General features: G+C 39.4%; 1 protein-coding gene across 1 annotated transcript; it reads left to right on the plus strand.

Annotated features, from left to right (window-relative positions):
- The first annotated feature begins 749 nt into the window (after nt 1-749).
- LOC121335364 (inducible T-cell costimulator-like) lies at nt 750-11,429 on the plus strand. Its single transcript, XM_041403400.1, has 6 exons — nt 750-835; nt 6,267-6,305; nt 8,311-8,649; nt 9,847-9,956; nt 10,534-10,624; nt 11,162-11,429. The coding sequence occupies exons 1-5, from the start codon at nt 757-759 to the stop codon at nt 10,621-10,623; spliced, it is 657 nt and encodes a 218-aa protein (XP_041259334.1). The 5' UTR covers nt 750-756; the 3' UTR covers nt 10,624; nt 11,162-11,429.
- Nucleotides 11,430-16,971: the final 5,542 nt, after the last annotated feature.

Genomic DNA, 16,971 nt, shown 5'->3' on the forward strand with positions numbered 1-16,971 from the left:
TTACAAACGTCCTAAAACATTCCCAGGATAAAGATGGATAACAGGCCAGGATAGAGTGTGCTGCACAAAGGCAAGGAAGAGGGAAGGAGAGAACCTTTTTACTTAAGGCTCTAGGGCACAAAGTCAGATCTCATCTCACAGAGCCACATGAAGTTTCTCATGAAACTTCAGGCAAAACAAGCCTGATCTCCAGAATGGAAGCCATGCTGCAGTGAACCTTTCAGAAGTTGCAGGGCCAAAGGGATCTTTCTGCAATTTGGCCATGTTCTTCATATGAATTTCAGGACCAAGACACCCACTAACTAGTGGTTTCCACATAGAGCAAGATCATTAGTTATGCAAAACCAGTTGAAACTGGTGGGGAGAAACCAGGTTGCCAGTTATAAATGTGTATGTACTGTAAGTTGTTATTAGTTGCCGACCATGGGCCATCTGCAGAAGTCTGCTGTAGATGACTGCAGCCTCTATTGTGATAGACTTTACCAGAAACCAGTCTTTGCAAAGCGAACATCAAAAGTAACGTCAGAAAGTCTTTCATCCTCTTGACTGTGACAGCAAACCATTAGGTAGGAAAAAAATAAAGCATTAAACCAGGTATGTTCAACAGCTAATGCTGACATAGCTATAATATAATCAGGGGACAAATGTTAAATTAAAAAGTCATTCTGATTATCTTACAGTTTTTGCCAGAGCCCACAAACCACTTCCTTTTCTACCCATGTGTTCTTCCCCATCTTCACAGCAGACAGAAGGTTGATGCCTCTGTGTCAGGCAGGCATGAAGGCAGTTGCTCTAACTTTCTGTGTCCTCTGCTTTCAGTTTGAAGCCCTGTATGGTGAGTAACATTTTGGATTATTCTCCTTGCAGTAGGTGTCTCTATAGAATATAACTTAGCCAATGATGGGAGATAGTAGATGAGGCATGATAGCAGGGGGTTGGAGGAGTAAAGGTAATGGAGGGTATTGTCTGCAAAAAGACTGCTCTCAACTTCAACATCACTAGAGTTGGTGGGAAGAGAATTCCTGCAATTTTTTGGTGTTTATGTTCTTTAGCTCATCTGCTCAGTGTTACCCTTTAGCTGTTGAGATTGTAGTGCTCCAGCCAGCTTCCCTTGATGGATATAAGATCTCATAGCAGCATGATGGTGAATAATAAAGAGAAACCAAGTCATCAATATTAAACCTGCTCTCATTTGGGCAGGGAATTTCTATACAATGAAAAATGTATATGGCATGGAAAAGTGGATAATTTTGGTCATTTTGGTGCAGGCTTGAAACACAGACTTAAAAGGAAGCATGGAATTCCTATGCTGTGTTTGAAAAGGTGCACAGTGACAGCACCAATCTCAGTCCAGCCTTAAATATGGATGTAGCATTTAACAAGATTCAGTGTTTTATCCCAGCTGTGCAAAGTAAAATATCACAGCTTTACCTGTAACCTCTCTGAAATGCACATATTCAGCATGGAAATACAGATAATAACAGATTAAGAAGAGTCTTTTTTCCATACATATTCTGTCCAAGGATTTGGTATGATGCATCATATAAGTAAGATCTGAGATTTAGTGTGCACAGTTACTAAACACCATCTAAATACACTCTTTGATGGTCATGTGAAGGGCTATTAAATATTTGTTCCTGAAATTCTAGTGAAAAGGGATGGAATTTAGGTACTTCTGAATTTTCAGGAAGAACTTCAGTTTTCCTCCTTGGAAAGTTGTTCCTAAATCTACTAACAAAAAGTGCTTTCAGTTAGGTTACTTCTCATCTAGTCAGTTTAGCACGAATACCTGACCAGCATGTTTTTACACATGACTGAAGCTATCTAGAAAGCTCTTCCTCGTGGCAAGAAATAAACTGTAATTTTAAGGGTGTAAATAATTGTTCTGTCTGATACCAGTATTTCTACTGTCCTTCAAATATGGAGGATAGGATTTGGGCAGGAGACTGGGCGAAAGATGACAAGAGAAAGAGACTGCATGTAAGAAGAAATTGTATCTCTCATGTTTTTTGTCTTACAGTGTTCTCAGCATAACTTGTGACCTCTGGATGTAAATAGGTCACAGGAGGTGATATTTATGTGTGCATATGTGCATCAGGATTTGATAACCCAATTGTGGTAAAGAAATTGTTCATAATAGCAGGGAGCCTCTCTGTTGCCCACAGAAAAACACAGGCAATGGGATTTTGGAGTACAGAGCTGGAGGCAGGATTCCATAGAACTTGAGACCCTTGCTATGAAACTGCATATAAGCTTTGACACACCAATATTTGCAAAGAGTTATCACTCTTCACCCATGGATCTCCTGTTGTCAATACAGCAGGAAACCATGGTAATTTTTTAGAAGGGCTTCTGAAATATTCTCAGCACTGTCTGTTTTTTCCGTGGTGTGTTTTATATGAATTTAGCATTTCTCAACATAAGTTATACCATAGAAATAATTCAGATTAAAGATGGCTTCCTAGAATAAATTGGGCCATTACTGCTTTGCCCACAAGCACTCCTTCCTCACTTAATCCTGGATCTTGAAAGATAGAAATGTGTTAGTTTTAGGCAGATGACTAATGACACTACATTGACAGTGCCACCTTTCAGAGTGCCTTGGAAGTTTGAAACTATAGCAGCTTAAAAGCTATGTGCAGTTTCATTATGCATTTAGTATGAACAAAATAAATGTGTTTGCTTTAAAGGCAGGGTCTGCGATTTCCTTGCTCATCTTCAGAGGCAAACACAAACGAGTGAAATTATGCTTGTTCTTTTCATCAGCTAGCTAGTTTTCTGAGAGCTAGGGCAGATCATACAAACAGCAAGAAAACAAAGTAGCATTATTCTGTTCTCCTGGCCTAAACCCCAAGCTTGAAAAGTGATTGAAAGTGGTTTTGAAACTTCTGTTAGGACCAAAATGTGTAACGGATTGGGGGTGTTTTCAAATAGTGCTGAGTCTGCCAAAGAATAACTAGAAAGCTCAAAATTGCAATCCCATTAAAATGAAAATAACACACTTTCCATTGGTGTCAGTATCCAAGCACCCTACCACAGAAATTCCCAAACTTCTGCCAAAAGGTTTTCCTGCTGCACTAAAGATGAATTTGAGGTGGAAATGTACGTGACTGTAAAAACACTTGTACAGAAATGTACACACACACACAAGCTGTCCTTCAGAGCTTAACATAACAAGATGTAACTTTCGTACACCTTAATATCTTTGATTTATATCTAAACCACAATATTTGTCTTGGCACTCTGCTTCGCCAGGTAAGCCAGGAACAATTTCTTGCAACTCCACATTGTGACACTGCTAGGAAACAAAATATAGATTTGTTTTCTCTTTTCTCAAACCTTTATATGCAATGGAAGAATTTATTTTTTTTAAATGAGAAATAACAATAAGGAATCTTTCAGCCAAAACTAAACATTTTTACTGCTGACCCAGTGCAATTCTTCTGTTTAATTGCAACAATATCATAATGTAGACTTTGATTCACATATTTTTGAGGTAGAATTAGGGAGAATTAGTCAGGAAATCTCTCAATATAACTGGATGTTTAAACCCCAGGTTCCTATCTCACATCCTACTAAATGTACATTCATTCTGACTGCAGCTTGGTGACAAACATCCCAAATGTGTCCAGCCATTAATAACAGAGTGCTACAAGTCCATATCATTACCTAGCAATGAATGGGTACAAGTGGGCACCGAAGATCAGCAGTCAGGAACAGGGAGGGGGAATGAGCAATTTCTTAGTATTCAGCAAGTGCATTCAAATTAGGTGCTGATGCAGAATAGCTAGTGAATTGGAAATTTATATCAGCTCTCACCCACTGTGGCCATCCTTGTAGACAATTTTGTGTTTTAATCTCAGGCACTTTTAATCTAATTCTAAAATGTGCTGCTTTTATCCTATGCTAAGCACACTCTTCTCTACAGCTACTTGTTTCAGAGGAATACTAATTGCATCACATTTACGAAAATGCTCATTCAGAGAAATACTTTACTGAGTTTTCCTTGAAAACAGTCATTTTAGGCTTCTGGGTTGGAGAGAATACAAAACAATCTTTCAGCTCGACACAAGGTCACATGAACTAAATGCTTAATGACCTCCCTCTGCCCCTCTTCATTAAAAACAAGGATTAAAACCATGATCTCTGACAAACATTTTAACCCACATGGTATGAGAGGGCAATTTCATTAGCTAACAGTGAAATTGAACTATTCTCAGAGACAAACAGGGAAAACAGGTCTGAAGTTGTTACTTTAGTGCTCAGAGTAGAGTTGTCCCAGGCTCCTCTGCGACATCAAAGGAATATGGAACTGCTTGGCTCTGTAGCTGCCCTGACAGAGTCAGCATCTGCCTTTCCTCTCAGATGACTAGTGACAAATGTAGAGGTTTCACCTTCAGGTAGGTTCTTCTCAAAAGTATCAGATAAATTTATGCATTCATCATGCTCCCTAACTTCTGCTGTACATTTGTTTTTTTTCTTCCCTTCCCTAAATAATTTGTTGGGTGTTTGGTTGAATTTTAAAGGTATATGTTACTGAACTACAGGATGTAAAACTGCAGAGTGTTTAAAATGACCTTTATCTCAAATGCTGTTCTCATAGCAACTGTTTTCTTTCATCATGCAACATATAAGTCATCAAGAATTATTTCTTTATTTGACCTTTGCTTTTATCTTTTCAGACTATATAAAATTTTAAGGGCTTCCACTTTCCACTTTCTGTCTGTGCCTTCAGTGGTTCTAGAGCTCTATTTCACTGTGGCTTGGCAAGCTGTCTGTTTTCTCTATCTTGTCTTCACACCAGTGGTACAAGATGCTAAATACCTTGTCTGTTATCATATACTTAAGTAATAGTCCTGAGAGAAGTACAGATATTAGAACTGTCACAGAATTAGATAAGGGTGCTGACTGTGCACAGTAAACCAGGAAGAATTTGATGACTAGCGAAATGGTAAATCAGTCAAGAAGGGATAACAGTTTCTACTGTTCTCTAACTGAGCATTGCAAAGTATCTTCCAGAAGTCCATTAGCTTCTGTGTCACACTAAAGGTATCTTAAATGAGTGTCATTCATTTCAGTGCCCTTGCCAATGGCAGTAACTGAGGAGGAAGAATTTAAAAAAGGAAAAAAGCATGAACACTAAAAGACTGAAAGAGTTGAGATCATACAAAGGTACCCAAAAAAGAATGATCCTATGTTCCTGTGCATTTACAGGTTAATGTCAAAGATAACAGGTGCCTTGGAAAAAAAAAATATTTATACTATGCACGCAGTGCAATACCTGGCACAGCTGGGAGTCTACTCTGTGTGGATCTATCTAGACTACCATGTAGCTGTAACATGAATAGGACAGTGCACCAAAGTCCTTAAGTATTTGCCTTGTATTTCCTTAGCATCATAAAATCCTGATGTAGATATATTTCATTCTAAGCAGCATCTGAAGAGTTTACTCAGGCTACCAGAAAACAGGAACAGCAGATAGAATTTTTTTCTGTTTATCTGTCGGAACATTTAATTTTAGGGCACTGCAAAAAGGAAAATTCCAAATGAAACACTGTCAAACTCTGCTATGTTGCCAGTACTGACACACAAATCATTTCAAAGTGTTGGCATAGTGTGTGGTGATGGAGGCAGCGGTTTAAAAAACAAAACCAGAACAATTATTAAAACTGTGTTCTGTAATGAAGATCACCTATGAACAATAAGAAAAAAAGCTATTGGAAAAGGAACAAAACCATATGCATTGCTTGAATGTTTTCTTGATGTATGTTTTGGAACATGATCCAGATAATTATAAGATGTTTTGGTGCTGTGTCAAGCAGTGGGGGAAGCAGGACAAACATTGATGGAAATGAGTACTTTAGTCTGGGAAAAGTATAATGCTGGCTTATTGCAAAATCAGGACTCATGAGAAATCTTTTTTATTTCAGGCAAATTTCCTCAGTATCTTGGTGAAAGTTTTGCTTTAATGTCAGTTCTATTTCTGAAGTACACGTATTACTTTGCAAAGGCGTTTTAAGAATTTGTGAATGTTATATGTATGATCAATATAAATTCTTGTCTTGAGCATTTTCTTTCTACTTTGATTTTTATATTTAATCCTTTTATCATATCATATTACTTTAGAGTGTAGCACAGAAAGGATGAGATATGATAATGATACAAATTATAAAATAGCTTCAGCATCTTAACACTGCATGGTTAACTCTCTGTTCTTGCATCGCTCTTCTTGAACTTTAAAAAGAAAATAACTTTGTATTTTTCAGGAGTTGACAGCTGCTCATCATGTGCATGCAAAAATATAGGTAAGATGCATTTGTCTAATTTGGTTTACAGTTTTAAATGCCTTTCTACATCAGAAAATACTGCCTTAAAGAAAAAAACTGTCATTTTTAACTGCACATTTTAACATATTTCTATTTGATGGAGTTTTCTGTGCTATTGGTTGCTGACTTTACAAAGTCAAGCTGTGAGGTAGCAGGATGTCTTCAATCAGTTCAGTTTTTTTTTCCTTTTCCAAGAAGTTTGTAAAATGAGAGTCACACAACAACATCTGAGAGCTTTTCATAGAAATTTTGGGAGGGTCAAATGTGATTTCTGGATTGCAAGTGGGTGCACACACATGGTAACATTTTTCCTCTACATGTTTTATTATCTGAGCAATAATGGTGCTATAGCTGTCAAAGTAATTAGGTTGAAACTTTATGTCATGTCTCAAACCACTATCTACTCCACAAAGACAAGTTGGGTCCTGTGGTTAAGGTAGACACGTAGGAGCTTGGGATTCACATCCCATTTTCAATTTCCAGCCACATCATCAAACTAGCTGGGTTACTGGGCCCAGAGAGTGGTGGTGAACAGGGTTACATCCATCTTGTGGCTGCTTACAAGTGGGGTACCCCAGGGCTCAGTTTTGGGGCCAGTAGTATTTAATATCCTTGTCAATGACCTCTATGAGGGGTGCACCTTCAATAACTTTGCAGACAACACCAGGTTAGGTGGAAGTGTTAGGTGGGAGTACAAGAAGGCTCTGGACAGGCTGGATCAATGGGTCGAGATCAATTGTATGAGATTCAACAAGGCCAAGTGCCGAGTCCTGCACTTGGGTCACAACAACCCAGGCAGCCCTACAAGCTGAGGGAAGAGTGTCTGGAAAGCTGCCTGGTAAAGGTCCTGAGGGTGCAAGCTAGCAACCAGCTGAACATGAGCCAGTGTGTGCCCAGGTGGCCAAGAAAGGCAGTGGCATCCTGGCCTCTATCAATTACTTTGTGGCTAGGAAGACCAGGGCAATGACCTTCACCCTGTACTCGGCACTGGTGAAGCCACACCTCAGATCCTGTGTCCAGTTTTGGGTCCCTCACTACAGGAAAGACATTGAGGTGTTGGAGTGGGTCCAGAGGAGGCAGCAGAGCTGATGAAATGAGTGTCTGAGGGAGTTGGGGTTGTTTAGCCTGAAAACAAGGAGGCTCAGGGGAGAACTTACCATTTTCTACATCGACCTGAAAGGAGACTGCAGCAAGGTAAAGTTCAGTCTCTTTTCCTAAGTAACAAGGGACAAGACAAGAGGAAATGGCCTCAAGTTGCACGAGGAGAGATTTAGACTGGAGATTAGGAAAAATTTCTTCACTGAAAGAGCAGTCAAGAATTGAAACAGGCTGCCCAGAGAAATGATAGAGTTGTCACCCCTGGGGGAATTTAAAAGACATGTTGGTGTGGCACTTAGGGACATGGTTTGGTGGTGGACTTGGCAATGCTGGGCTAATGCTTGGACTTCATGATCTTAAGGGTCTTTTCTAATCTAAATGATTCTATAATTGCATGTTCAGTAGGGTACAGATTACAAACCATAAATCAGAGATAATTATTATCATTATAATCTTTGTTCCACTTGTTTTATCTATGAACAGGACAATGTGACACTGAGGCAGGGATTATATGTCTATACAGTGTTTGGTCCGGGGGGGCTATTAAACAATATCTAGTAACTGATATTGTAAGTAATATAACTTCACCATTTAGTAGCTTTAGTAGTAAGTAATATTATCAAGGTCACTAATGCTAACAGATAACTGGCCAGGTCTCATTTATTTTGTCAGTAATGTCTGGCATAACCAGAATAATGCAGTGGTATCTCATTGTGAGAATTGCTTTTCACAACCAGTCTGTTCTGAGTACCAACATGCCTTAAATGACAATCACATGGTTAATTTTTTTTTTGTTTGTTTGTTTGTTTAAATGAGTTTCTTAACACTTTAAGGATTCTTTTCACTGCTATATGTGTGACTATACTTATTGTTTTCATGTCTTCAGATCAGGCCCGTATCTCTGACGCTGAGGTGATGGTGGAATTTGAAAATGGAAACTTCCATTTCACATTCCCCAACCCCAAAAATGTGAGTGAATTCAGCATGACCCTCTTCAAAGGGAGTGAAAAGAAGGAAATCTGTGCACTTCATTTGAGCAAAGAGAGAGTTATCTCCAAGAGTAATGTCACCTACTGTCAGACACAGAATTCAAGTAGCAGCACCACTTTCATTCTCAAAAATCTGGAAAAAAAACATATTGACGTTTACACATACTGGCTGGAGATATTCTTACCCCCTCCTTACATAGAGTGCTGTCTGAAAGAAACCTACTTGTACATCCAAGGTAAGTTTAGTTCTCCCCTCACTTCAGTTAACTGATAAATAGACACTGGGTATAGCTATGCTGCAGTGAAGAATGTGATTTAGAGTTCACACAGCTAATGACCAAGCAGCTTAAAACTACTTGCACGGGGGGCCTGATAACAGTGGAGCTGTGTTGGCACACTGCTCAGCACTTTCTCTCCATTTTGATTAATCTTCTTGTGCAGGTCATGCTTTGTGTGGTGATGGTGGCACCCAAGTTAGCTTGACTAAAGCTTCTAGAGTACTGCAGTCTCTCCTTTGCCTGCAACAGCAATTTCTCTTGTCCATTTTAAAGTTGCTGAGTATAAATGTTAAGATTAGGTATAGCCAGTGGGAAAAAAAATCCATTCTGAGAGCCATCTTCAAAAGCCTAGGATTAAAAAAAATCAATGGTAAAATATCTGTACTAGTAGTGGTATATGGAACTCTTGGATGTCATTGAGGTGTGAAGATGGTATTCACCTCTGTGAAGCAGACTTTCAGCTTTAGGGCCCTCTTAGAGCAGAAGTGAAGCACAGCTGTTGAGAATTTTTGGCCGTTTACTGAGAAGGGCTTGAACTAACTCCAGAAGACTAACTGCCCAGGTTTTAATTTTGACCTGGCTTTCATTCAGTGGCTGTTTAGTATACTGCAGTGTCCATTTCCACTTGTATGGATAGCTAGATGCTCAGAGATTTTTCTAAATGTTTCACACCCTGTCATATTTTCTCCCAGACCTGGGCGAGGGCAATCTTGAGTACCTCAGCTTGCCTCCCTATCCAAACACGACTGCCAAAGTCTACCCTTCTTTTGACAGGCTGCCCTTAAAATAACCTGTGGTACTTACTGCATATAAGCTTAAAACTTGTTCAGATCTGAAACACCATGTTGGAGGTTGGGATTTTTCTGCTTTTTTATTTTCTTTCTCTGCATGCTGTCAAGCCTGGCTTGATTTCTTTTCAGTCTACACTTTCAGCGCTGTGTACCAAGTTTCCCCTTTCTTTCTGAAAAAATGCCATCTTCTGCTTCCTACTGAATACACTTTTCCAAGGTGACAAGTCACCTCAGCAAAATCCTTCTGCAGAGTTCACTTTTGTTAATCTATTAATATGAAGAGGGAAAAAAATTGAAGTTATCTGTAGAAGGCAAAAATAAAAATTATCAGTAATGACTTTTTTTTTTGCCTCCCCATCTTCAGATAAAGAGGACTGCTTTTCACTTGGACTCATGACGTGGATTATTATCAGCGTGATCATTTCTGTCATTTCCTTTGTCTGCTGTGTTGTGGCCTGTTGCTTAAGGAACAAGGTAAGCAAACATATGAAATAATGCAGAACCCTTCTCCCAAAGGTCATGGATGAACTTGATTTAATGAGATTTAGAGAGTGGGACACGAACATACTCACTCAGCAGTGCTGTATTTTTGACAAAAAGACTGAGTTGTTAATTTACCACTGGAATTCAAGTAATTGATGACAGTAGCTCAGATTTAATTTTTCTAAGACTGAATTGTTTCTTGATTTAAAGGCTTTGAACCAAAGAAAAGAGGAGAAATGCTGCACAGGTCAGCAAAAGTATTTTCGTAAGCAGTTCCACTGATAGTTTTCTTTAAGAAGGGGAAACAGTCATCAGTGGAGCAATTGTTCTGCTGCAAAACCACTTAGATTTTACTCAGGAAAGAAGAAAGACCAAGGACATTAGCTATTCTTTTGAGCAATGTGTGTTTTTAATTTTCAGTTTGTTTTATTCCAAGTTTGACATGTCCATTCTGACATTAATGTTCCCACTGAAAACAGAGTAACTGCCCTACTTAATGAACAAAGGCAGGAGTGGCAAAGGTAAGTGACCACAAATTAAATTCATGGCATTTTCTCTCTGTTGGCAGAATCAGAAGTGTGACTCCAACTCCCATGAGTACAACAGTGAATACATGCCCATGGCAGCAGTGAACGCAGCTAAAAAACCAAGAATCTGAGGTTGTGTTAAGCCCAGCTGTGCCTCTGCTTGTGTCTGCTGCAAGGCTTTCTCTGGGAGGGGAAGAACTGCTTGCTGTGTCTGCCGTTGATTCTGGGGGAATGGCTGGATGCCTGGGTGGGATTGTTACAACAGCTTGTTAATGGAGATCATGCTGCCACCTTGCAGGAAGACAAAACGAAAAGCAAAATCTGTGGAAATCTTTTGAATCATAGTGGTGGGCTGGTTCCTAGAAATGCCACTGCTTCACATCTGTGCAAAGCAATGATCTTACGCATGAGGAAGAGGTGCAGAACTGTTCTGTTCAGATTCTTGAGATGATGCATGGTACCAAAAATCTCTGAGAGGAAGTTATTTACTAGATTTATGAGTGTTGCTGGCTAAGGACAAATATTCTGCAGAGAATGAGGAGCTTCCTAACTACTTAAGCCCTACAGAAGCTACTACACAAACAGTTTTGGATACAGAACAGAAGCAGAATTTGGACTGATTCAGACATATGAGTGCTGCACATAACTGATTCTCCATTTCTATTCTAGGTATAAGTTGCTTGTGGCATGGAAATTTTGGAAGCAGTTTTCCAGCTGCTTGAACTTGGACAATGGGAAATCAGCATTTCCCCACCTTTCTCAACCTCCCTAGGCTCTCATGATGGCCCTGTGCTCAGTCATGTGACTCCCACTATAGTACTGTTCTGAGCTGTGTTTTGCTCTAGCCTTGTTTGTGAACTGGCACCCTACCTGATCCACTGACTCACGGACATGAAAATAATAACAAGTTAAAGATGTCAGCTTTTAGTTGAAGCAAATGTAAGATTCCTGTAGTGCTGCTACAGAAAGAACTTTTATTTTCTAGTCTCCTTTATGATAAACTTTCCAGAGACAAAAAAAGACTACCTCCAAAGCCAGCCCTTGTGGTACAGCCATACTGCCACGTATTGCACACACCCTTCTATTAGGGTTAGTTTAGCAGGGGAACAAAACCTGAGACAGTACAGCAGAGACTTCTCTGTGACACTCTGCCTCAGTTATGTGCATCTGCATTTTTTGTATTTGTGCTGTCAATACATCTTTGCCATTCACACCTTATTTAAAGAAATCCTGAATGCTTTTACTAACAGAGGAATATATTACAAGATGGATATATTGTAAGGCTGCAATTGCTCCTTAGGTCAATTCAAACCTACAATATCTCTCTCTAAACTAGGAGGCACAATCTCTCCTTTTTGTGTCTTGCAGCACAAACACAACACAGTCCCTATGGTCAGAATATTCATGGATTCTGCATTGCAATTATCTTCCTCTTGCCATTTGACATGAAACCTTTACAACTTCCCCAGAGGGTTCAGGGGTTACTTGGCCTGCCTGAAATTGCTTAGAGTCTTCAGTGTAAATGAAATTATCAATCCTTCATGTTCCATGTGAAATTCATCAAAACTCTGATCATAAATGACCAGTTGTGATTCCAGCCTGCATATCTTGCCAGATACCTTTGGGCTGCTGGAACCAGAGTGGTACATTGATTCTAGTACATTAGAAAACCCCAAATATTGGGCAGAGGATGCTATTGAGAGAGATACACAGCCTTCTGTATGCCATGGCATACAGAAGACTGGTTTCAAATTTGATAGGGGAAATGGGGACAAGGAGGAAATAAGCTGATACATCAAGAACAGGGTTTTCTTCCACAAACACCTGGATAGACAGTAGTATTGCAGAGAGAAGGTGCAAACTGCTAACTGTGACACTGAAAATGAGTGAAGTATCAAATCAGGCAGAGACTGCCAATTACTGCTCAGCTAACCAGCTCCTAGGCAGAGATGGAGAGGGGAACCCTGGTGTTTTGGGTCACATTACATTTTCTCCCACCATTCTTTGACAAATTACTTGACCTCCCCAGCAAACTAAGCTTGCCTCTGTACATCCATAAAGACATTAATTCCACAATTTAAAAAAAAAGTATTGATGACATGACTGTGTTTGAAAATTATTGGTGAAAATAGCTAACATCTACTACCTATAAGAACTGCATGCAAGATCCTATGTAAGAATGGAGAGTCTTATCCTCTGGAGCCTTTCACCAGACTGAGAAGGAAATTCAAGAAAGAAAGAGTTTCTGAAAGAAGGTAAAACTTGAGGTTTGCCTTGGGATGCAGCTGGATAAACAACAAATGATGGAAGTCTGAACAAAGTGGTTCAAAATACATACATCCTGCACTGGAGAGATAAAGGGTTTATACACATTATAACAAAGCTTGTGGAAGTCTCAGGTTCATTAGTCCTTTCTTTTTGTTAAAATATATTTTTATTCTTAATAAAACATTTTTTTTATTATGCCATATGTGTCCATAAGAACCTTCATGCATGCATGCATGTTGTGTGAAAGAATTAATCTCAATAAAATCCACAGCACAATGGGGAGAGAGTGCAGGACAATTTATTCCTGTATAGCATTTATTGGATAACAGGAAAAGGATTTGGGGGAAAAAAAATTAAAAATCTGAAAACCAAATATTTGGACCTGTTTCTAGGCAGTGAGATAATGACACTCTTTGCATGTGTTTATTTCCTAATATTTTAATGAGAAAGTGTTTTTTTTTTTTTCATACGGTCCCATATCTTCTTCCTTTCCTTTAATCCCTTATGCAGTATACTTATAATGTCCCAGATTATTTTGGGACATTTTTCAATTTCTTTCTGCCATTTTCCAATATCTCCAAATCAAAAGGAGCTGGAAGAAGATAAAGGATGACAAACTGAGGGGAAAAAAAGAAAAAACTATGTAAAAAATAACATGAACCAAGTCTGTAGACTGTGTGACAAGAAAGGATTAAAATAAAAGAATATAAAAAATAACAGTCAGTAAGACTAAACAAAAAGCCTGATATTCTAACAGGTCATAATTTCAAAAAGTAAAATGTCTCTTTGGAAACTCCCAGTTTTGGGAAAAGACTGTTTCTGGAGGAAGGATAAATGATAAATACATCATAGTTTGCATACCTGCATATCTTGAGATGGCTTGAAATGCAAACCTTTATATGTATTTTTCAAGTTTATTTTCCCAAGCTGAATTATCAACCTATGTATGAATGCTCTTGGAATTCAATGACTAGCTTTAAGACTTCAGTTTCATGTCTAATATATAGGATAGGGAATGAAGTGACACTAAGAGGACCATTTTCCCTTAGTACAGGTATTTCATTGACTTCAAAGTTCAAATAGTTCTAAATTCTATCATATTTTTTTACAGGCTTTAAGACGTTTATTTAAGGCTGAGGAAAAGAGGCTCCCAAACTTGAGTAAAGCAAACAAATGAATCAAAATGAGGATTGGTACTGAAGATATCACACAACATTACTCATAAAGTGCTTTATAATGTGAGAAGTTCCCTATACATTTGAATCTGTAAGTTACCATGCAGAAAAATGCAGAAAAAAATGACAGAAAAATACAGGAAAAAAAACCCAAAGAGGTATTTGAAAATATTTAGTTAAAAATAAATCCATGTGGTCAGTAGGGACTTCTGCCCATACAAGATTTACTGGGGAGCTGGATCTAAGTCTCTGCCTTCATTTGACTTTAACTGCAATGAGACATTCCATATACCCAAGTCCCTTAAGTTGTCCAGTCCATCATGGTTATGGCAGTCTATCCACTGAGATAAAAATCTCCTATTTCCTTGAAAGATGAAAGTTTGTTCTGTGATTAGGAATTCAATTCAGTGAGTGGGGTTGCTTGGAGAAGAGGGAGGAATAGGAAGGATTAAACAGCTTTTCTGGCAAAATGAAGTGGACAGGTATGAACTGGAGATATGAATAACAGGTCAGAGGGTGAACTTCATCTAAATGAGTATGCCTGAGCTATTTAATTCCTCTTGGGAGTAATAAGATCTTGTATGGCTTGAGATCAATTTTTAAAAAGAGATAAATCAGCTCTGAATAGCAACAAGAAAGATTTAGCTGCTGCACACATCAAGCATAATATTTTTTATAAATTGCAAACATTAACAACTTTGAAATATCAAATGTCTCCACGTATTAAATCCTGCAACACTCCTCCCAGTTTTTAGCACACTGTTGGCGAATCCATCACCAAAGATATTTCATCCCTGTCTCAATGCACTGCAGCAGCAAGTTTCACTGCAGTTTATATATTGTATTGCATCTCTCAAAATTAAGGCCAGGATTTAACATCTGGATTGTGCAAAGACTTTCAAGGGGGAATTCCCTTTCCACCTGATGAGAAGGAAGACTCATTTGCTGCCCTAGGATTCTTCTGGAAAAATCTCTGAAACACTGAGAAAAGTGGAAATTATGTTAGCTTCAGCTGTGAGAGCAGGAGGGAGTACATAGCCTTCCAAGGGTGGCAGATTGAACAAAATCTGTGGAGTAGGAGAGCACTGCATAGGCTTCTCAGGCTCCTGAGGACAAACACTAGAGGAAGAACCTCAAAACTGCGATTCTCAGTCCTCTAGCTGGCCACTTTCCTCCACAAAGTGTAAGGTACTTGTTTTTGTCTACTCAGTCAAATAAGTCTCCCTCTGAAAAACAACAGCCCCCTCCAAAAAAACCTAACCCAAAACAACAAACCAAACACTCCCCACCCCACACACCCTCCCCCCCCCAAAAAAAAGAAGAAAGAAAAATATTTGTTCATTAAGTCTCTTGTGGGCCCGAGTGAAACAATGGATGTTGCATTAAGCACTTGGCTGAGTGCCAGCAGAACTGCTCCTTTCAATGGGGCTACCACACAGCTGGGCAGGACCAGGACCATGAGACAAAGGGACAACAGGATCACTCTAATCAGAGCTTAGCGTGTTGCTCTCATGAAAACAGAGCTAGACCTCAGTAGCTCTTGCTACCTACATCCTTGAGAGCCAGACCAATGCTTGCATTTCTGTCCCTTCTGGCTGTGTCTCTGCTGTTCGGTCACAACAGAACATGGAAACAGAACATGGAAACTACCTCATGGAAATCCACCTCATTTCACACCCTCGCTCTTCTTAATGTCTGTGCTTCAGAAGCCCAAGCAGGAACTCCCCTCCTGCAGCAGGGTAGTGATCCAGGACATCAGCTGGCAGCAGCAGGACTTTACAGTGGCTCACTTGTGTAGAAAAGGGGAACTCAGGGGAAGGGCCTGGTAGAAGGCCCTGCTTGATTATACTGTGGTCATGAAAGAGAAGTTGAACACATTGTCATGGCTGTGTTAGAGGGATGTGTGGGTTTCAGGAATGTAGGAAAGTAAATCTAAATTAAAGGATTTACTATCTGGGGAGCTGCAATATCTCATGACCATGACACAGCCCCATTTGCAATAGAACTTGGGAAATATTGCCTGTGGGGACAAGTAGCTTCCAGAAAAATACCTGACATCCACCCTGTTGATTCACAAAACCTTAGCCAGACAGCAACTTCTATCACCTACAAACCTTCTGTAGGCTACAATAAGCGATCTTTAAGGCATACTTCCAGAGCAAAAAGTACTTTGCTTCTAAAATAAGCCATGTTTTTTACTCAAAAAACTGTGGTTTTTTGATTAAAACATGCAGCCAGTGAATAAGGATCTCTTTCAAGCACAATATATTTATTCAGCAAAACAGACCCTGGCCTGGGGCTTCATCTGTATGAGGGTCTGACACTGCCCTCCCAAGCGCTGTTCCCACGGTTTTCCATCTGTGAAGGAGCTGCTCAGCCCCTGACAGGGCTGTGCTGTCAGCCAGACAGGCACCCTCAGTGGTCCTCAGCAGTCTGGCCTGACCAAGGAGCAGTGCAAGGGATGCTGCTGAGCATCTTTTCTGCATTTCCTTCTTTCTTTTTCACACTGTCAAGGCAAAGCGGTATGAAGCATTTCCTACTGCACCATCACCAGCTTCAAAAGATAAAGGAAGCTTCATCTGCCTCAGAAATCCAACCCAGATGAATCAGACCCTGTTTTTCTTCCCACTAACTCTGTAGGTAATCTTTCTGTTTCAAGATCAAAGAAAGAAGTATGCTCTTTACTGGAAAATATAGACATACTAAAGAAAACAGCCACCCATATTGAGTAGTGGCTCATGATTCATAATTTCCACTGAAAATCTGAGTAAGAGAAATATTCTTTTCAGTCAAGATAAAGAAAATATATGTTTTATTTATTTAGTGAGAAAAGAGGCCTGTGTATGTTTTAAGAAAAAATCTTGCCAGTATTATTAAAATCTTGCACAATTATTAAACAAAAGTCTCCAAGTGACCCAAATGCCTTCAGCACACAGATCCCAGCTCTCCTTCTGTAACTAGAACTATCCAAAGCATCTTGCAGAGACTTGAACAGTGTTCTGGTAATGGTGACCCATTTCCCTTTCCGTGACAAAA

The sequence above is a fragment of the Onychostruthus taczanowskii genome, unplaced genomic scaffold, assembly GCF_017590055.1.
Source record: "Onychostruthus taczanowskii isolate IOZ18803 unplaced genomic scaffold, ASM1759005v1 scaffold20, whole genome shotgun sequence".
Classification (NCBI taxonomy): Eukaryota; Metazoa; Chordata; class Aves; order Passeriformes; family Passeridae; genus Onychostruthus; species Onychostruthus taczanowskii.

Coding starts and splice junctions, on each gene's coding strand:
- LOC121335364 (XM_041403400.1), top strand. CDS start 757: ATGCCTCTGTGTCAGGCAGGCATGAAGGCAGTTGCTCTAACTTTCTGT. Junction 8,650..9,846: donor AACCTACTTGTACATCCAAG/GTAAGTTTAGTT, acceptor CCCCATCTTCAG/ATAAAGAGGACTGCTTTTCA. Junction 9,957..10,533: donor CCTGTTGCTTAAGGAACAAG/GTAAGCAAACAT, acceptor CTCTGTTGGCAG/AATCAGAAGTGTGACTCCAA.